The sequence below is a fragment of the Vitis vinifera genome, chromosome 1 (genome assembly GCF_030704535.1).
Source record: "Vitis vinifera cultivar Pinot Noir 40024 chromosome 1, ASM3070453v1".
NCBI lineage: Eukaryota > Viridiplantae > Streptophyta > Magnoliopsida > Vitales > Vitaceae > Vitis > Vitis vinifera.
The window spans coordinates 5,040,758-5,062,322 of NC_081805.1; the positions used below are offsets into that span (position 1 = coordinate 5,040,758).

At 33.6% G+C, this 21,565-nt stretch overlaps 3 protein-coding genes across 3 annotated transcripts; all 3 read left to right on the plus strand.

The window, feature by feature from the left end:
• Positions 1–12: 12 nt before the first annotated feature.
• LOC100264648 (protein PLANT CADMIUM RESISTANCE 2) lies at positions 13–1,632 on the plus strand. Its single transcript, XM_002281003.4, has 4 exons — positions 13–640; positions 719–790; positions 906–1,109; positions 1,363–1,632. The coding sequence occupies exons 1-4, from the start codon at positions 460–462 to the stop codon at positions 1,437–1,439; spliced, it is 534 nt and encodes a 177-aa protein (XP_002281039.1). The 5' UTR covers positions 13–459; the 3' UTR covers positions 1,440–1,632.
• Positions 1,633–4,701: 3,069 nt separating this feature from the next.
• LOC100853103 (protein PLANT CADMIUM RESISTANCE 2) lies at positions 4,702–5,983 on the plus strand. Its single transcript, XM_003631127.4, has 4 exons — positions 4,702–5,203; positions 5,294–5,365; positions 5,450–5,659; positions 5,774–5,983. Exons 1-4 carry the CDS (start codon positions 4,903–4,905, stop codon positions 5,845–5,847), a joined length of 657 nt encoding a protein of 218 aa, XP_003631175.2. The 5' UTR covers positions 4,702–4,902; the 3' UTR covers positions 5,848–5,983.
• Positions 5,984–10,082: 4,099 nt separating this feature from the next.
• Positions 10,083–11,413, plus strand: LOC100249261 (protein PLANT CADMIUM RESISTANCE 2). The gene is made up of 4 exons (XM_002281025.5): positions 10,083–10,336; positions 10,415–10,486; positions 10,574–10,786; positions 11,009–11,413. Exons 1-4 carry the CDS (start codon positions 10,156–10,158, stop codon positions 11,083–11,085), a joined length of 543 nt encoding a protein of 180 aa, XP_002281061.2. The 5' UTR covers positions 10,083–10,155; the 3' UTR covers positions 11,086–11,413.
• The last annotated feature ends 10,152 nt before the right edge of the window (positions 11,414–21,565 follow it).

Sequence of the window (21,565 nt, forward strand, 5' to 3'; positions counted from 1 at the left end):
AATTTTCTTGAAAGCAAACGTCACGGTTGAAGAATAGACTTAGTTATTAATCGGGAACGGAGACTGCATCCTTCTTGGTAGTTGCAAGGTTCTTTTCCTACTTTGAATTTCGTGCGTACTATTTAACGACTCCTTTTCTTCTAGATAAAAGGAGAAAAAAGAACGCACATGCACAAGAGTCAGTCATACTGAGCTAAATATTGAGTTAACGTGTTGGGTGCAATTACTATGGTGGAGACTGGAATGGTTCAGCTCCTGTGGTTTACTGCCACCTACAGCCATGCGACCCACTCAACAACAGCGGCTTTTGATCCATTTCCTTTCTTCACCAGAAAAAACCCATCTCTCTCTACATACATATCTATATTTCCAGCCACAGAAAAGATTTCATCAGAAAACTACTCATTCAATCTTTCTGAATTATCGTTTCAAATCAGTCCATAAGTCTATTACTGAACCATGTACCAAAACGATTACCAGAAATTCTCGGCTTCACCTCCGCCCTCAGCGCCTCCTTATACCTCCATTCAACCAGAGGTGGCCACTGGTATTCCGATTATCTCCACCGGCAATCTTCAACCTGGAACTGAGGTCCCTTGGTCCACCTGCCTTTGTGGTTGCTGCTCCGACGTCTCAAACTGTATGTGCTTCTCAAGGCCCTGTTGTCTCCGATGAAAGCTCTTCAACTTATTATAAATGTTCATTACTTGTGTTGCAGGTTGTATTACGTGCTGGTGCCCGTGCATTACTTTTGGGCGGATCGCTGAGATTGTTGATAAAGGAGCAGTGAGTAAGTATATATTATTAGACACGCACGAAGATATAGCCTAGCCTAGCCTAGCCTTGGTGATTATACATATGTTGCCAGATTATCTTTAAGATGTTTGGTGGTGATATGATTTCAGGTTGTTGTGCAAGCTGCGCCGTTTACGCAGCACTTGCATGTTGTGCCTGTCTCTTCTCCTGCTCCTACCGCACCAAATTGAGGAAGCAGTTCATGTTGAAAGGGTGCTCATGTGGAGACTGCCTTGTTCATTGCTGTTGCGAGACATGTTCTTTGTGTCAGGAGTACCGCGAGCTCACTCACCGTGGTTTCGACATGTCCCTGGGTACTCCACCTCTCTCTCTCTTTTTCTCCCACGTCCATCGATGCCTGCAATAATAGTATTATATCTTTTACATGACTAATAATTATACATTAATAAACGAAAATAATTAGAATTTGTTCATGTTGATAAAAAAAAAAACTCTTTTGGAACAACTTACCAATACATTAATTGGTCAAGTAACTGGGAAAAGCAGTTAACTTAAGAAAATCATAGCATGGTTTTGGTTGATCATACTGTATTTGAAATTGTTTAGGATGGGAAGGAAATATGGCGAGACAGAATATTGGAGTGGCGATGGCTCCCGTGGTGGAAGGAGGCATGCGACGCTAGTCTAGCGTTTTTGGACCAGACGATATTATGGTAGGTTGTGCTAAAATGATTTCACTACCGAATCAATATTACCAATCAATTTCTTTTTAATCGTGTTATAAATGCTTGTAATGGTGAATGTTAATCACCATTGTATTAATTTACAGTTATGAAAATTCCTCTTAATCATGATTACTACATGATTATACCGTAATGATAGAGAATCAGTGGATCTCTTCATGCCCAATCTGTGATCTCTACATTGAGGCCATGGTTTTTGTTTCCCAGTAAAAATTGGATTGGGCTGAGTATGAACTTCCAGATCATGTTAGCCTGAATACTCCAGAGATTGGGTCGAGACTGGGCCAGTGTACTTCCGGCCCAATGTAATAAGGAAAGTCAATCCCATACGAAAATATTATAGTTAATATAGAAGATAAATTCATCTACCATGTCACCTTGGACGCACAAAAAATAAGGCAGGATGAAGAGAAATTTAAGAAAGATAAGGCAGGATGAAGAGAAATTTAAGAAAGATAATAAGTTATTTTCTTATATTCCTTATACAAAAATTAGGAGCTCTTGATTTTTAAATGGGTTAAAAGCATTTTCTAACACTTGGAAATGTCTTTAATTAAAATTAATTGCTGATAAATGGGTCTCTTTTCAAAATTTAGAGAATCACTTAAAGTGATTTTTGGACAATCATTTGATAGATGATTCTTTAAACAAAAAATAAATTGTTATATGGTATGACCTTATTTGGATTGACTTTCAAAAACCCTTTTTTAATTTTAGTAAAAGTTTTTATGTTTATTTGGTTAATTTTGTTCAAAAAATTTATGATTTAAAAGATATGTTTAATATAGAAGTTATGAAAATATTATCTATTGTAGAAGTTTATTTTTGGTTTATATAAGAAAATTTTTCATATTTAATAAAAATTTTATAATATTCATATTTTTCTTTAAAAATTATGATTTTGGTTGCTGGTCGAGCTTTTATTAAAACAAAGACATAGGAAATTATCTCAAATGAGTTCTACTTCTACATTACCAAAAATGCTATTGAAACATATTTTCAATTCTTCTTAAAAACATTTTTAATGGAATTGTTACCAACAAAAGCTAGCATTATAAAATATTTTAGTCAAAATCATTCTCAAACATACTCTAAAGTATTTGACAAAAACTTTGAAAATTGTTTTCAAAGATTTAAAGAATCACTTAAAATAATTCTTAAACAATCATATCATAAATGATAATATTAATCTTCCAAAACATATTTTTTATTTATATTATTCTCCCCAAAAACATTGTTAATGAATTGGCAAAGTGTAAGTAATAATTTGATATGCAAAGTGAAACTTAAACACCTACGGCACATTATTTATAGAAAAGATATTTACTACTTATGAGCTCTATATATAGCTAACCCATAAAACCAAAACTGCAAATTTTGAAAACAAGCCTTTATGATGCTCATATATTGCTTTATATTCCTAAATTTGGTTGAATGGATTACTTGTAGATACTTAAGAGAAAATAAGGATAGGTTTCTTTGTTTTGGCCGCAATATAATTCTTGTAGTTTGCAGCTTTTAGTAGAAGTGTTTTTATTAGAAGTATTTTCTTTTATCGTACTTCTATAAAAGACACATTTATGAGAATATAACAAAGTGATTATAATAGTGTTTTTGATGATAAGTCGTATAAATACAAAAATGTTTTTACTGTTATTAAATTACAAGGACATTTATTATAAAAAGAAAATATTATAATAAATCAAAAACTTTTATTACTAATATATATATAAACATTTATATTATTAAAAAACTCAAAAAATTAATTTTTTATTATAAAAATAAAAACAATGTAGAATACATGAAAAATTAAAAATTGATGTAATTGAATTTACTACATGATAAGCTTGCAATGATTTCTGATAAGATAGTACAAAATCTCAAAATTATTTTCTGGATATTAGTTCTTCAGTTTTAAAAAAAAATTGAATAGAGTGAAAGGGAAAGAAAGGTAGTGGAAACAAATATTTTAGGAATATTTGAAAATTTTGAAGTGTTTAAAAAAAATTAAAAAATAAAAACCTCCTAATGGCTTACCTAAAAAAAATACTTCAAGTGTTTTTAAAAGCAATGTGAAACGGGATCTAATTTGCAATAATAATAATATCATGGGAAATTTGATTGTGACGCTGCCTAATTAGTGGAGCAATATCAATATGAATCCTTGGTGAGGATGAGGATGGACTTTTCGTTTTTTTGTCTCCGGCCTGAAACATGTAAGTTTTAATTTTTGGTTTTTACCCCTCCCCTCAGCTAGTCCCCATAACCGCACTTCTCATCTCTGTTGAATGGCCTCAACTAGTAATTGTTGCGCCACTCCTCTGCCTTGTCCCAGCTTTTCCATTTTTCTAGCTTTTCGTTTGTCTCCCGCCTGAAACTCCTAAGTTTTAGTTTTTAGTTTTTACCCCTCGCCTCAGCAAGTCCCCACAACCGCACTACTCATCCATTTTGAATGGCCTCAACTAGTAATAGTTGCGCTACTCCTCTCCCTGGTCCCCTCTGATGTGCAGGCGCACTATCGTTCATATACGGTGGTTTCCAGCTGGTGAGTTATCAATGCCTTTCTTCTTTAATATCTCAGTTTTAAAAGTGGAAAAGCCGATGAAGAGCTTCTTTCAAATAGGACATTTCCCCAACTCAAGTTGAATCGCAGAGATTAGAGTTTTTACTGTCTGATTAATAGGACACCGACATATAAAAAAATTGAAAGAAGTAAGCTTGTCTGTGGACAATCCATGGCGTTTTGAGCTCTATCATCAGTCTACTGGTGACACATGAATACAACATCTCCAATGGCGATATCTTTTCTTCTTTTGTTGCCCTGCTCCACTCCCCGTATTGCTATCAAATCAACCTTAACAAGAAAAATTCTTGATATATACTGAATCATGCATCCATTAATGTACGTACCCAGGTGGCTGGTTTGGTCCTCTGATCTGTCTGAATGCGACTTCAACTTCTCCACTATAGCGGCATTATCGCATGATGAGAAGACCTTTCTTAAAGGGACAAAGCAATATCAGATTCTTTCTCCTGCTTATTTTCATATTTGGTATAATTTTGTTGAAGGGTTTAATGTCCACACCTGTGCTTTAGTTTTAGGTACACAAAAATCTAAATAGTTAATTAATAATATGTTTTTAATATATATCTTTAATATCATTCTCTAACCATTTAAATAACTTGACAATTAGAATTAAGTACATAGGAAGATAAATAAACAATTTTTTTTTAGAAGGAAAGAAGAAGAGCTTTCAGAGGGTGTGAAAAAGAGAGAAGCCAAACGCAGGCGCTCAAACTGTCAGTGTAAACTTATGTCTATAGTTGCAAATTTTAGTGGTGGTGATGTTGGACAAAGAAAAGATCAGTCCCTTGCATGGACACGTGTCCATGACGTGGGCGCATGGTCATGTTTTGTATCACCTCTCTCCACGATATGCCTGCAATAATTAATGGTGGAAGCCCCACACACACAATTCACATTCTCGCATTCACACTTTACTGGAATTTTATTCCCTATATATATGCCAGTATCCTAATCAGAAGAACAGCTTCATCCGAGCAATTCTCTTTGTCAATCCCATTCTCCTCCTCTCATCTTACTTCGATCATGAGCTCAACCAACCTAGACTACACTGGGAAGCCTGGAAACCCAGGCCCTTGGAACACTGGTCTTTGCGACTGTTGCTCCGATGTCAAAACCTGTACGTTCTCTGGTTTTGTGGGATTTTTAAGTCTAAAACTCCACTCTTGTATGGTATATATGGTTGTTAATTAATTGCCTTTTTTTACAGGTTGTTTGACAATGTGGTGTCCATGCGTTACTTTTGGGCAGATTGCTGAGATTGTGGATAGAGGAAATACGTGTAAGCACTAAGTAGCTGTGGATCATTATTTGATTGAGATTATGTTTTTAATTTCTTCTAACTTAAAGATTGTGTTGCGGTCAGCTTGTTTTGTAGCAGCCACGCTTTATGCAATTGTAGGTTTATCTAAGTGGGGATTTTGTCTCTCATGCTTCTATCGCACTAAAATGAGGAAGCAATTCATGTTGGAGAAGAGCCCTTGTGACGATTGCCTTGTTCACTGGTTTTGCGAGCCTTGTGCCTTGTGTCAAGAGCATCGCGAGCTCAAAATCCGTGGATTCAACCCCAGTATCGGTAAACAAACTATCAACATATATCCCTCACATTCATGCAACTTTCTGTTATATTTCCTGGGGTTATTTTTTTGATGGATTTCGCCTTCATCTGGTCTGTAACTTGTTTGATTAGGATGGCATGCAAATATGGACAATCAGCAGGGAGTGGAGGTGGCCCCCAAGGTGGAAGAAGGCATGAACCGTTAGGGTCGTTACTATGTTGTTGAATTTCATGAATTAATTAATCATTGTCTGCATGCATCTATCTCTGCACCCGATTGCCGTTACTGTTTCTCGTACGGAACAATTATATCTATTGCAATAATTATTTGTATTGCCGTCATGAGAGTGTATACTTGGCCTCATAGTCCTGCTTGGAGCACTGAATGCAACATATCCAGAACGGAGAACCACAAGTTATATGATATTTGTACAATTTAACTTACAGGCCGGTTTAAATTGTGTATGCACCACCTCTGAACTCGAGACCTTACAACTGGATTGTCGGATATTTTTAAGAAGATCAACCAACCACCACAATCTCTACTTGAATACCAATTAAGTTGATACAATTTATAAAACATATGGTAGGATTGTGATAGTAGTGTATGTAAAACATTCTTAATTAATACAAATAAATATATTTATAACAAGTATGATTTTTCCAAATTTTTACAAAAATAAAAATAAAAATAAAAAGAAGTTTCAACTACTTGAGTACTTTCAAGCGCTTGAATACTCCATGTAATTTTTCAAAATTTTCATTTGTTTAATCTGTTTTTGAAAAATTAATTTTTCAAGTCTTTATGCCTTTTTTATTTTCATTAAATTTACCAAATTACCCACTTACATATTTACCAGCTATTGGCCAATAGATAAAATCGAATCTTCAAATAACAAAGATTAAGACCTTAGAAAGTATGTCGAGTACATATCAAACCAAATATTGATAAATTATTTAATTTTTATGTAGACGAAAAATAAAATAAGAATAACAAGTTTGAAAAAGTGTACTAAAATATTTTATTTTTTATTTTTCTTCATGTTTTATTTCTTGACATTTTTATTTTTTATTTTCTTTCTTCATTTTTTTTTTTGAATTTTTCAAGAACCAAAAATAGATATGAAAATACAAATATATATATATATATATATATAAATACATTAAAATTACTTAAAAACTTATGCAAATATTTTCAAATTATTAAATTTTTATGTAAAAGAAGAAAAATAAGTGCAATATGTATGAAAAATATATAAAAATAATTTATTAATTTAAAATCTATTTTTTATTTTTCTCTCTCTCATATTTTCTCTTGACTTTTTCAAGAACTAAGCATTAAAAAAAGATTAAAAAAAAAAAAAAAACAACAACAACAACAAAAATATTTAAAATTAATAAATTTATAAGCTTTGGCAAATTATTATTTTTTTTTTCATATTTTATATAAAGATTAAGTAACTTAAATATGCAAAAATTTCTACCTAAATTTAATTATGTTTGATATTTCTCTGTATTTTTTTAATGATAAATCAAATATGTATGAATTTTTTTTTCTTTTTGATAAAATTTTCTTAAATGCAAACGTCCTGGTATAAAACAATGGACTTGGTTATTAATTGGGAGAGGGGACTACATCCTTCTTGCAAAAGTTGCAAGGTTCTTTCCAGTACTTTGAATTTCGCCGATGTTATTTCCCCAGTTCATTCATTCATTCGGAGAGATCATTTTGATTTTATCTAACAACGTGTCTATTAAGAACTCGCTTGATAGTAATTTTAGGGAATGTATCCAACATTTTTAATACTTAAAAAATTTTATTATTCAAATATTAGAAAAATTAGAGAATTAGGTGATGTTTGTTTTTTTAGCTTAATTCTAAATAGAGTTTATATTTAACTTAATATTAAATAATGTTTAATAGTATTAAGTATTAAGTTATTTATTTTTTTAATATTTTATTTCTATTAAGTATAAAGCTTTTTGTTTTTTATATACTAAAAACCAATATCTTAATATTTTAATGTAATAAAAAAAATATAATTTAACGTATTTCTAAAAAGTTTAAAATAATAAAATTGTTATAATAAATAATTTATTATTATTGTCCTTACAAAAAATAATTAATACTACCATTTGTCTACTTAATGACTAAAGCCCAATAAATTTTCCTTCTCTCTCCAAACGCTAACCGAGAAAAACTCAAAGAGTAAAAATGTTCTGCCATTTTTTTCCATCCAACCAAACAAAAAGGACCTGTCAAATGGTGAAAGTGAGGAGAAGAAAGAAAAAAAAAATGGAAAACCCTAGCATAAAATCGCAAATTCGCCAAAACCCAAAACCCTCCTGATGTCTCTGGTAGGGCCACAGAAACGACAAACACAAACCCACGCACAGTGACGCGTGGTGGGCACCATCTTAAAGAGAGCGTGAAGCACCATTTTTGTCCACAGTCAGATTGCTACAGTTTCGGTTTCAATCGTGAAGTGTAGTTAAAGTTGTGAAGAGCTTCAATGGAGTCTCATACGATGAAAAAGAAGAGAGGAAGGAAGCCTAAGGCCAGGGACTACTATGAAGGCGTCACAAGAGGGAAGCGCGGCAGCAGAACCGGAGAAGGAGACAAAGGCGGAATGAGGGAGAGGGCGAAGTCCGGCCAACAGCAGCCTGTCGACAACAGCTACAGTCCGTGGAAAAACGTTGTTTCGGTCATCTACAACTGGCTCACTAATCACAACCTCGTTTGGCCTTCGCTGTCTTGTCGGGTTGCAATCGTGATTTTGAGAGGTTTAAAAAGCTTGTTTTTTCTATTTAGAAAAAGCCAAAATATTTGGCTTTTTAAACCTCCCCAAATCATGATTGTAACCTGACGCCCAACCTTAACCCATCCTTTGCAATGCTGCAAACCAAGCACGCACAAACAACTGAACCCATCTACAATAACCTTGAGATCGGAGTCTATGACGACGAGGTAAAAGGATCGGGAAACGGACTACAACAGGTTCAGCTCAACCAACCGCAAGAACCTCACAGCCATCTTGCGAAGCATGAGAGGCCCCGCTTTGGCGCACAGCTTCTTCCGCTCGGTGCTCTGCAAATGTAGCCATCTCTTGCAAACCAACCCGAAGACCTCCTTGTCCTTGTGGCTCTGTAGTTTTGCCAGAACTGCCTGGAGTTCGTTGTCTGTCAGCGCCTCGTTGATGCAAACCCCAAATGCCCCCTCCACCCCAGCCATTGACGACGAAGAAATCCCAGACCCCAACCCTAGGAGGAAGAGAGAAAACAAAATCCTAATTTCGAAATGGAGGATTACGGATAATCAAAACCCTAATATGCTCTTCGACGGAAGTCCAGAAGAAGGATAAAGAGGAGGAAGAAAGTGGGAGTGAAATTACTAGAATAATGCTTAATATAAAAAAAACATTTAAAAATTGAAAAGTATTTAAAATTAATATGATTTAGGTTTTATCAATCCATTATTTTTCAAATTATTAAGTTTAAATATTTTATTTTAATTATATAAAAAATAAATATATTAATTAGTTTTTGTAAGGATGATAATGATAAATTATTTATTATAATAATTTTATTGTTTTGAATTTTTTAGAAATACGTTAAATTATTTTTTTTTAATATATTAAAATATTAAGATATTGATTTTTAGTATATAAAAAAACAAACAATTTATTGCTTAATAGAAATAAAATATTAAAAAAAAAAACATATTCTTGGTCACCAACCTCCACCATACACATCTTATCTTTACGAGACTGCATCCTTCTTGCAAAAGTTGCAAGGTTCTTTCCAGTACTTTGAATTTTGCACATGTAATTTCCCCCGTTCATTTGGGGAGATCATTTTGATTTTATTTCACACCGTGTCTATATATTAAGAAATTGTTTAATGTTAATTTTAGGGAATGCATTCAATATTTTTAATATTTAAAAAATTTTATCATTCAGATATTAAAAAAATTATAACCTGAAAAATTTTATCATTAAAATATATTAAAAAAAATTAGAAACTTAGGTGTGGTTTGTTTTTTTTTTTTTGGCTTTTTACTGAAAGCAATTTAATTTTAGAATTTAGGTTGTTTGTTTTTCTATTTTTTCATGACTTATTATAAACTTTTTACTCAATAAAAAAAATCAAAATATGTAACTTTTTCTAAATAGAAAAAATAACATATTGGTTTTTTTTTTTACTTTTTAATACTTAATAGAAATAAAATACTACAAAAAAAAAAACAACCTAATATTTAACACTAGTAAATATTAAGAATCTATTTAGAATTAACTAAAAAAACAAACACCATCTAAAATCACGGTGTGGAAAGGCATTCTAAATTATATCTTAAGAACATATTCCTGGTCACCAGCATCCACCGTAGCCACTGCACCACGCAACGCGTTAACTCAATATTTCTAAATTATATCTTATCTTTATCAGCAGAAAACTCCACTTTCAATCTTTCTGAATTATCGTTTCAAATCACTCCATAATTCTATTACTGAATCATGTACCAAAACGATTACCAGAAATTCTCGGCTTCACCTCCGCCCTCAGCGCCTCCTTATACCTCCAGTCAACCCGCGATGGCCACGGGTATTCCGATTAGCTCCACCGGTAGTCTTCAACCTGGAACTGAGGTCCCTTGGTCCACGGGCCTTTGTGATTGCTTCTCGGACGTCACAAACTGTATGTGCTTCTCAAGACCCTGTTGTCTCCGATGAAAGCTCTTCCACTTATTATAAATGTTCATTACTTGTGTTGCAGGTTGTATCACGTGCTGGTGTCCATGCATTACTTTTGGGCAGATTGCTGAGATCGTTGATAAAGGAACAGTGAGTAAGTATTTATTATTAGCTAGACACGAAGATATATACATATATTACCAGATTGTTTTTAAGATGTTTGGTGGTGATTTGATTTCAGGTTGTTTTGCAAGCGGCGCCATTTACGCAGCACTTGCATATTTCACGACCTGCGCCTGTCTCTTCTCCTGCTCGTACCGCACCAAATTGAGGAAGCAGTTGATGTTGAAAGAGAGCCCTTGTGAAGACTGCCTTGTTCATTTCTGTTGCGAGCCATGTTCTTTGTGTCAGGAGTACCGCGAGCTCACTCGCCGTGGTTTCGACATGTCCCTCGGTACTCCCACCTCTCTCTCTTTTTCTCCCACGTCCATAGATGGCTGCAATACTTGTATCATATCTTTTACATGAATAATAATTATACATTAATAAACCAAAAAAATTAAATTTGGAACAACTCACAAATATATTAATTGATCAAGTAATTGGGAAACGCAGTTAACTTAAGAAAAATCATAGCGGGGTTTTGGCTGATCATACTGTATTTGAAATTGTTTAGGATGGGAAGGAAATATGGAGAGACAGAATCGTGGAGTGGCGATGGCTCCCGTGGTGGAAAGAGGAATGCAGCGCTAGTGTGGACGATCTGCTTGCATATGTTTTTGGACCAGACAATATTATGCTAGGATGTGTGTTCGTGGCAGGGTATCGATCATATCCAGAATGGTTGGCCGCAATGTGCTAAAATGATTTCACTACCGAATTAATATTATCACCCTGTAACCAATCCATTTCTAGCAATCTCTTTCTAATCGTGTTATAAATGCTTGTAATAGTGAATGTTAATTACTATTGTATTAATTTCAGTTATGAAAATTCCTCTTAATCATGCTTACCGTATGATTAATTTAAGCCCAATGGTAGAGAACCAGTAGATCAATTTAAGCCCAATGTGTTATCTCTACATTGAGGCCATGGTTTTTGTCTCCCATTAAAAATTGGATTGGGCTGAGCATGAACTTCCAGATCATGTTAGCCTGAATTTAATTCTCCAGAGATTGGGTGGAGACTGGACCAGTTTGAAGTCCTTTCCACAACTAAAATGAATTCTATTCATCTGAATAAATTAGCAAAATAAACAGTGACATATATATTAGCCTGCATCCTTTACCCATTCACATGATCCATTTCCATTATAATCGTTTCTCTTTTGATTTGAGCTAGTTTAATGAATTTTGAATTGGTAAGATGCCGTTTCAAAGTTGAGATCAACAAAGCCATCCCAAGAAAGTTAATATTAATTGACTATATTCAAATATAGGGTTCTTGACTGAGCTCGAACACACTTCTGACTTCTCCCTTAAAACGTCACACCAAGTAAAATATTCGAAGTAATTTTCTATCCATTATACACAGCACAAATGATGCTAAATCTCCCTCTAATCATGTGATACATTTTCGATGATATAACCTTATTTGGATTCACCTAAACTCTTTTTTAATCTTAATAAAAGTTTTTATATATGTTTATTTGACTAATTTTGTTTTAAAAAAAATTATAATTTAAAAAATATGTTTAATATAGAAGTTAAGAAAATATCATCTATCTTAGAACTTTATTTTAATTGCTATAAGAAATTTTTTCATATTTAATAAAATTTTATAATATTCTTATTTTAGAATTCAAAAGTTATGAATTGAACTCGCAGATGCTCTCTCTCTAATGGAGAGAATGGAAATCCATATCAATGATTGCAAAGAATCTGAAGTTCGGGCACTCATGAAGTCATCACCCTCGCTCAAAATGCAATGGGAAGCGCCACGGCAGATTGAACCTGGTAGCCAGACTGAGCAAGCACTTCCATCAGTTGTGTTTCATTTGGGTCGTATGCATGGTTTCAGATTTGTGATCATCCCGATGGTGTCTAGTCTGACTGTTTCATGCGGACCTCCATCAGCAGCTTTCACAACTATGAAGATGATGTTAATGCTATGAGGTTCTCTCTAGAAAGGAATGGATTTGGAATTGGCTCAAATGAGAAACTGAACTAAGCAACTCAGACAAGGGCCAAAACCTTGAAACTAGTGGTTTTGAAGATGGAGCCATTCTGGAAAAGTTTCAGCAGCAAGACCCATCTTTAATGGGAAGAATTATGGGTGTTCTTACTTGAAATCTCTATGTCTAAGGATTTGAGGGGCAGAGTTTGATGCACCACGGTTTCAATAATGTTGTTTTGATTGGCTTGTCATATTCTTTTGAATGAGAGCTCACCCAGATTACCCAAGTATTAGAATGGCCCACTTCTCAGCCTGCCAAAAATGGTCCCACCAGCTCCTTTATATCTTTCCCACTTCTGCATGCACGCATGGCTCCTCATTCCGCTTTATTTTGTCTTTCTTTCATTCTCTCCATGCTTGTTTTTTTTTTTTTTTTTTTTTTTTTTTTTTTTTTTTTTTTTTAAGTCAATTTTTTGAATCTGGCCCTCTATGAATCATTCCAAAAGGGCACGTGTTCTCATTTATTTATTTCTTCATTCTTGCTTTCAAAAATTGGTGTCCAAAAGTCCAACTTTCAAATAATCTCCATTTCTTAACTTTTTTTAATATTCTTGAGAAATTCCAACTCGTTACCAAAAATCCAATTTTAATAAATTTTGCTGCCATTTTGATCTTCGGCAAGAATTTTTTTTACAAACTTCTTTGATTTTTAATAATTTTTCCATTTTCATGTTTTTTTTAAATAAGCATGAATAAAATTTTATAATTCCAAATAATAAAATTTATGAAATTAATTTATACTAAAATAAATCAGGCTTTAATGGGTCCAACATATGAGATTTTCTTATTCGTTGATTGATTACTATGCTTGATTGACTTGCTTTGTTTTATAACACATGTGATTATTTTGTATTCGTTTACTAACCTTTGTTTTCTAAGAAGCAATCAGCTCACTACTCAGGTACACACTTTGCCTTTCTTGTTCATTTGATTATTTCTAAATTGATATTCTTTTGGTATCCATATTCAATCAATCAATTACCACATTTCCTTTAACTTAATTAGTAGAGACCTAATTCTTAGGGCTTATAGGGGTGCTACAGTCTATCACCGTACCTTTTCAATTGGTAACTCAATCCCCGGACTCAGACTCGATTTTTCATAAACTCGTTTTTCCTTTAGGAGTCACATTTAAGGTTTTTTTTTTCCCCTTTAAAAATAAAATAAAAATAAGTGGCGACTCCAAAAACTTTTCAAAAAATCATTTTTCAAAATAAGAAGTGTCACTCCATTCGAGTGGAATCACATGCATTGAAATATGAGGTCCACAAAATGGCAACTCCATTGGGGATCACTAGAGAGTCAAGATTGAACATAAGTTGAGGCAAATATGGCGTTTGATTGGTCGATCAATGGGTACCCACCTCTCTTTGTGTTTTTGTTTGCTTGATTGTTGATTACACATTGAGAACTTTTGATATCATTATCCTTAATGCATGCTTGGCTATTGTATCCATTTGAGGCATTGACATGTTGATTATATTGATTGATCATTTCGCTAATCCTCACATATTGACACTCTTTGTTGTATGATTACTATGTTCACCTTGACTTGTATATTCTCGGTGTTGCTTATCTTTTCCATTTTGATATCTTGATTATTTCTACTATATACTATCTTGATCACTTCTTAGCATGCCATTTATCCTTAATAGATATTCATCTCGATTATTATATTTCTTGTTTAGCTTGTGTGTAGATTTGGATGATATACATGTGTTTTGCATGACTGTCTGTTGCATGACTTCTCTCCTTCAATGTGATTGCATGAGTTGTTTGTCTATGTGGGACAAACACCTATCCCATTTTCTTTAAGTCCATAGTCTCGGTCGACTTTGTTTTCCTTGATCTCGTATTTGATATGAGACTTGTTACTTTATTTATTCTTTGACCAAGCTAGTGATTAGGAGTAAGGTCTAGCGATGGGCTATATCTATGTTTGGGAGCATTTGGATGTGGCTGACACATTGATGCTAATTGGAGTACAACCTTTGAAGATTTGTATAGCCCAGAGCTAGGTTTCATGATATTTGTGTGGCCGAAGTGTTTTCTTTTTAGTTTCATAGAATTTTCTGATGCACCCATACCACTCACTATGCACCTTAAATCGTCGATGAGTGACCAAAGTTATTAGATACGTCAGCCCTTAGGAGAACCTTCACCATAGAAGCCCTCCTGGCATGCGAGGTAGTACATGTATGGAGGTGATGACCACCTTGTATGGAAGCACCCCGTCTCTTTGGAGGCATGCAAAGGGTTGCGTACTGTTGAAGGGTATGATCGTTTCTGCTAGGGACCCTTGAAAGCCTATCTTTCTCTTTTTAGAGCCACCTTAACCTCGTAGGATGAGCTTAGATCCTTTTATTAGGATCCCTTCTTTACACATGGGTGCATCTGAGAGCCTTCAAAGCCGCCTTAGTCACTACCTAGATCCAATGTTTTCTCTTTTGGTTTCCAGTTGAAAGTGGTCAAAGATCAGTACGAGTTTGAGTATCGGTTGGATCACTTTTTGCTTCTTGCATTAGATTCTTTCTCCCGTTTGATGAGTTTAACATGTTTTCTCCCTAAGGCTTTCATCTTTTTTTCTTAGCTTGGCACATCCTTTCATTTTGTTGTCACTTGCTAGATGCTTTGGGATATGTTCATTGATCATGATCATGTTTTTACACTATACACCTATCACAGGCCTAATACCTTATTCTTTGTTTGATCATGGATTCAATTTTCAACTCTATGCTCACATTTTCATTACAGAAAGGTGAAATGGACGTTTTCACATTCACATTCTTTTGAGAGATTCGCCTCGATCACCTTATCATTTTTTTCTTTTTAATGGAGCTCGAGTTGAAAGTTGAGTCAAGGATATGTGGTTATAGATGGAATATCGATCTCGTGATAGTATGTTTCTCACACCTCTTTCATCTTAGATTATTGATACGAATTCTCTAGTCACATTTGTAGTCATCTCACAATGGACACCTTTATGACTCCAGAGTTCTCATCATACATCCAGATTTCGGATTGCCACATCAGGACCTTGTGTTTGCATGTTATATGGTTATCTTTTAGGGTCTTATCTTGTGTCCTTCATCTATTTCGTTTGCAATGTAGGGAGTCGGTTTAAGAGTTGGTTGAGTCTGAAGTCACTTTCTTGGAGGAGAGATGGAGGTCGATTGATTAGAGCAGATTCACATCAGAGTTCAAATAGTTTAGTTGAGATGTCAGACGAGCTAGCTTCTATACTTGCTTCTATTTAAGAGTTCATGGTAGGAATCAGTAAATGCTTGGATCAAATAGAGAGTTATCGCCATGATCCTCATCTAGTTAGCATGGTCACTGATGAGACAATTCCTCATGCATCTCAAATAGCACAGGTTCTTCCACTTGGGGCTTCACTTGGTATTCCATTCCATCTGGTAGATCATTATGAGACCATTCCACCACCTATTGTCATAGTGCCACATCTCATTATTACTACTGTAGACCCTCTATTTTGTCCTACTAGCACATGTTCTATTACGTGTCTGTTTGATACTTTATAATAATTCTCTGATGAACCATTGGGCACCACCTTAGGCCCACTTTTGCACCTTAGGCCCATTTAGATACACCTGGCCCGGTAGGTACACTCCTAGGTCACTTAGCACTTTTTTTTTTTTTTTCAACCACTCAGACACCTTCTTAATTTGATTTCAACCTAATTCACCTTGACACTTTCCACTTAGGTTACCTGGGTCAGTTAGATGTTTTCTTTAGGCTTAATTCTTTAAGACTAATTTCTTGATTGATTTATTTTTAAGATTAGGCGAGTATTTGGCTTGATTTTTATTTTTTATATTTTATTTAGATTGCTTGAGATGAATTTTCGATATTTATTTGTATCAGCTTGGTATTTTATTTTTATTTTTTATTTGTGTTTTAGTTTAATATTTAGACTATTGTTGCGTGCATGCGACATTGATTTATTTATTTTTCCTGTTTTATTTATCTATTCATTCACGTATTTATTTTTAGAAAATTGCAGATGGTCAGGGATCTTGTATTATTTTCATTATTGTTACTATTATTATTAGTTATTATTATTGTTATTAGTATTATTATTAATTATTAGTATCATCACTATTAATATTATTAATATCATTAGTAGTATGCACTCACTGTATGTTTGTTTTATTATTATTACATTTTTCTTAATTTAGTTTTCATTTTTTTATATAGACTTGTTTACCTTTAATTTTATTTTTATTTTTTTAGTTTATTTAAAAATAAAAAATAAATAAAGAGAAAAAAAAAAAAAAAGAACAGGTGGACTAGGAGAAGAGGCTTTGATCAGGAAAAGATGAGGGGGAGATTATAAAAAATGAAAATGGGAGTCGATTGAGAAGCTTAGTAGGCAAGAAAAGGGAAATCAAAAGAAGGAGAAAAGAAAAGTGAGATGGAGGTTTTCGAGGAGTCTGCATCGGAAAGAGGCATGGGCCATTTTCTAGATGGAAAGGAGGGGTTTTCAAGGAAGGATATAAAAGGGAGACTGAGAAAGAAAGAAAAGGAGGAGTCTAAGAGGAGAGAAGAAGTTTGGGAAGAGATACAGATTCGAAACGGAAGAGGAGAGGTTTTGAGAAAAACAGAGAGAGAGAACGGGGAAAGAAGAAAGAAAGAAAGGAAAGAGGAGTTTTGAGAAGAGCTGAGAGGAGTGTGAGAGTTTTTGAGAAGAAACAGAGAGAGAGAGAACGGGAAAAGAAGAAAGAAAGAAAGAAAAGAGGAGTTTGAAAGGAGCAAGATTTTATTCTGGAATGTGAGAGGGTGCAGTCGCACCATTGAGAGATTTTTCCAGTACAACCGCACCATTGGAGGTGCAAGGTAAAGCCGCACCAGAATTTTAAGGAGAGATTCTTCATCTAAACGGCTCCATATCAGGTTCCGGAGCGTGATCTTACACTGGAAGTGTCACGGCTGCACCCTGCGCCATACCAGCCGCACATCTCCGGAAGCACCTTCAACACGCACCTCCACCTGAAGGAGATCCACTTACACGACTGCCACTTTGGGAAGAACAGTCCACGCACTTAGCCGCTGGGTGAGTTTGGTTTTTTATGTTGTGTTGCTTTAAAAAATATATATATATATATATATATATATATATATATATATATATATAAAAGTCTGGTTTGATTCCTATTTAGATTATTATATTGGGTTGAATGCTTTATTGGTCCAGTACGTTTTCTTTAATATGGCAGCAAGAATACTACTTTTTGGTTTAATTGTTTTAGTTATTATATTTGGTGTACCATTTTAATTTGGATTATTATATTGGGTGAGTGGGTTGATACGTTTATTAGCTTCAGCACGTGTTTGTTTTAATATGGCAATACAATCTCACATTTGTTTAATTTTTTTTTTTTTTCATCACGTTAAAGGTTAGTTTTAATGTATTATATTAAATTCATAAAATATGATTTTAGTTAGCTTTACGTGAAAAAAATAAATACATATTTTAATCTTTATTTGATGTGGTTTTGATTCATTTAATTATTGATTGTTTATTTATTCATTTGTTACCAATTTAATGCTTTGTAATTTATTTAATTATAATTAAAATTGATTCTATAGGTTAGAGATTTGGTTTTAAAAATCATTTTTGTTAGTTTTTTTTTTAATTTTACCTTAGATTTAAGCACTCTTATAACATTTTAGTTCATTAAAATAATTGATCATATATATATATATATTTATCCAATTATAAATAAATTATTTTTGATTTATTATTCTAGCTTGAAAATTATGTTTTTGTTCAATGTAGTTACAATTTATTTTCTTAGTTTGACAAATTAGTTTTTTTTTTTTTTTTATTCTTGTTTTGGGCAATTTTTGTTAATAATGGAAAAGTTAAGATTTTTTAGATTTTAGATAATTTGTTATGATAATTAAAAATTTAGAATTTTGATTGGCACTATTTTGGTTCTCAATTAGGAAATTCATAATTTCTTTTAGTTTAATTTTAATTTATCTTTTGGTCTAGATGTTATTAAAATTCAGTTTATTAGTTCAATTGATTCCATGTCACATCTTTTCATATCTAAAGTTGTTAAATTTAATTCATGATTCATTCTGTTAGTTTATTAATTTTAGAATTTAAGTTGGTTAATTTATTCCATTTCGCGTTGATATATTCATGTTTTAAAATAAATAAAGAAAAAGAATTATTTCAGTTTTGATTGATCCTGCTTTAGTTGATATTCTTTAGAGTTTTAATTAATTCGATTGGTTGCATATTGTTTAGTTTATGTTAAGATTTTTTTTTTTTTTTTTAATTCCATTTTTCTATTAATTCTAGGCTTTCAAATTGTAGGCTATTAGTTTAATCTATCCCCATGTTGTTATTTTGTGCTTAAAAAATTGTTCATTTTAGTTTTTGATTAATTTTATTTATGTATTTGTTTTTTTTTTATTATTCATTTGTTTAGTTAGTCGATTAAATTTATGGCTCCAAATCGTCAATATTAGTTGATACGTATCGTTTGTACTATTTTAAAGGTCACATAATATTTAGTGCTTGATTAAGTTTATCTTAAGATTAAATGTTGTTAAAGTTTCAGTGCTTGTAAGATCTAAGGTTTCGGTTTATCACTTTGATCATCCTTTGTCAAATTCAATTTTCGGGGGCTATTGGAAAATAGTGAAGATTGGCCCCCATTCCCACCGACTACGTACCATCTGTTTATTTATTATTTTTATTTTTATTCTCATACATAAAAATATATATATATAATTTTCAAAACTTTGATCTTCACGTTTCGATTTTCAAAAATTCCAATTTTCCAAAAATTTCTATTTTCGAAATAATTTTCCAAAATTTCATTTTTTAAGTTTAATTTTCCGAAATTCCATTCTCGAAGTCCCAATTTTCCAAATTTCCAATTTTTAAAATTTAATTTTTCGAAATTTCATTTTTAAAAAAATATCCTTCCAAATTTTCAATTTTTTTAATTTAATTTTTCAAAATTCCATTCTCAAAATTTCCATTTTCCAAAATTCAAAATTTATTTATTTATTCGTTTTTTTATTTAATTTTATTTTAAATTATTTTATTTATTTATTTATTTTGAAATACCATTTTCAAATAGACTTCCAAAATTTTCAAGCTCACTTTTTTAAAATAAAATTCCGCACTTCCGAAATTTCAAATTTAATTTTCAAAATTCCTCTTTTCAATTTTTTTTAAAAAAGTGAGCTTTCATAATTCCAAAATGATGGAATTTATGAGAATTAATTCATAGCGAAAATTAATTGGGCTTTGGTGGAGGCCCGACATTCATAACATTCTTTCCGAAAATAATTCAAGTAAGTTGTGCTCTCCATTTTGTTTGATTTTGATTTGGTTTTGAGTGAGATTTTTTTTTTACACTTGTCATTGTACACTAACCTTGTTTTCATGACAGCGCTTTATTACCTACTGCTAAGGTACACTCTCACTCTCACTTCGTTTATCATTTCGTCATCATGACTTATTTTTGAATTATGATCGTTTTGGTATCCGTTGATCTTCTAGTTAATTGCCATGTCTGGTTCACCTTATTTAGTAGAGACCCATTTTTTTTAGGGGCTTAAAGGGGTGCTACAGTCTTTACCGTACCTTCCCAATAAGTAACCTGATCCCCGAACCCAGACTCAGGTTTTTCGCAGACAGCTTTTCCAAAAAAATCAGGAGTCCATTTAGGGGTTTTATTCTTACTTGTTTTCCCCTTCAAAAATAAATAAAAGTAAGTGGCGACTCCAAGTCTTTTCTAAAAATCATATTTTTCACCTAAATAAACGAAAAGCGAGTCTCGCCGATCGAGTGGGAACGCATCATTAAAAATGCGAGGTCCACAACTACTATTGATGATACTAGATTGGTCGAGTAGGAGGCCAGGGTTGAGAGGCTTGAGTCTAGGATGAGACATATCAAATTGCAGGATGGAGGTTTGACTTGGGATGATAGGGATGGCATACCGGTGGCTAACTTGCCTGTCAAGTTTTGCATGCCAGACATTGAGCGCTATAGTGGGATTGGTTGTCCCAAGATCCACTTGAGACTATACAACACAGTCATGAGAGCACACAGGATAGATAATGCACAGTTAGTGGTTCTCTTCCCCATGTCACTTAGTGGGGTAGCTCAGATATGGTTTGCCTCAATTGAGCTTTTGAGACTTCGCACATGGGAGGATGTGGCTCATGAGTTCCTGACTCAGTTTGCTTTTAATGTCGACATTGATGTATCCAAAGGAGAGTTGGAGGCCAATAGACAAAGGCCAGACAAATCTATTTCTTCCTTTGTCAGTCATTGGAGGGCAAAGGTGGCTAGTATGATAGACCAACCTAAAGAGCAGGATCAGATTGACATGGTTCTTAGAAACCTACAACTGAGGTTTGCTAGACGCCTTGTGGGCATTGCATTTTAGGATCTTAAAAGTCTAATTCATGTAGCTTTCAGTGTTGAAGAGGTCATCGCTCGAGGATTATGGATGGATACTGCTCATTCCCCTGACAGTAAGGGGAATAAGCTGGTTGGATCATCTAGTAGGTCTGGAGAGGTTGACACTATTAGCTATCAGCATCAGAGACCCACACATCACTCACCTTACAGGCCTCTTACAGTCAAAGCTCATTTTTCTCATCCATAATATCAGTATCAGTCGGTTTATGTTCAACAGTCTTACATTACTTAGACTAGCATGCAATCACGACTGCCACATCCGAGAGTCACTACTCTCCCGCCACTTAGACCATATGCATAGAGGCCCACGAGGCAGTTCACTCCATTGGGCATGACTTTGACTAAAGCTTTTGAGAAGCTCAGAGACACTGGTTTGATTGTTCATTTGGCGCCACTCTCCTTGCCACATCCTATTCCTCCTCATTTCCGCTTACATGAGCATTGCTCGTATCATCAGATTCAGGGGCCTGATACTGAGCGTTGTGCGGCACTCCATCATGCGATACAGGACTTGATTGATTCAAGATTAGTCAACTAGTCTAGGCCAAGTGAAACCACCAACTTCCTGCCTACACATTC

Bases quoted from the DNA above. Each gene is read 5' to 3' on its own strand.
- LOC100264648 (XM_002281003.4), top strand. From the start codon at position 460: ATGTACCAAAACGATTACCAGAAATTCTCGGCTTCACCTCCGCCCTCA. The intron at 791-905 runs GTAAGTATATAT...ATATGATTTCAG, and splicing joins TGTTGATAAAGGAGCAGTGA to GTTGTTGTGCAAGCTGCGCC. The intron at 1,110-1,362 runs GTACTCCACCTC...GAAATTGTTTAG, and splicing joins TGGTTTCGACATGTCCCTGG to GATGGGAAGGAAATATGGCG.
- LOC100249261 (XM_002281025.5), top strand. From the start codon at position 10,156: ATGTACCAAAACGATTACCAGAAATTCTCGGCTTCACCTCCGCCCTCA. The intron at 10,337-10,414 runs GTATGTGCTTCT...CTTGTGTTGCAG, and splicing joins CTTCTCGGACGTCACAAACT to GTTGTATCACGTGCTGGTGT. The intron at 10,487-10,573 runs GTAAGTATTTAT...ATTTGATTTCAG, and splicing joins CGTTGATAAAGGAACAGTGA to GTTGTTTTGCAAGCGGCGCC.
- LOC100853103 (XM_003631127.4), top strand. From the start codon at position 4,903: ATGGTCATGTTTTGTATCACCTCTCTCCACGATATGCCTGCAATAATT. The intron at 5,204-5,293 runs GTACGTTCTCTG...CTTTTTTTACAG, and splicing joins TTGCTCCGATGTCAAAACCT to GTTGTTTGACAATGTGGTGT. The intron at 5,366-5,449 runs GTAAGCACTAAG...TGTTGCGGTCAG, and splicing joins TGTGGATAGAGGAAATACGT to CTTGTTTTGTAGCAGCCACG.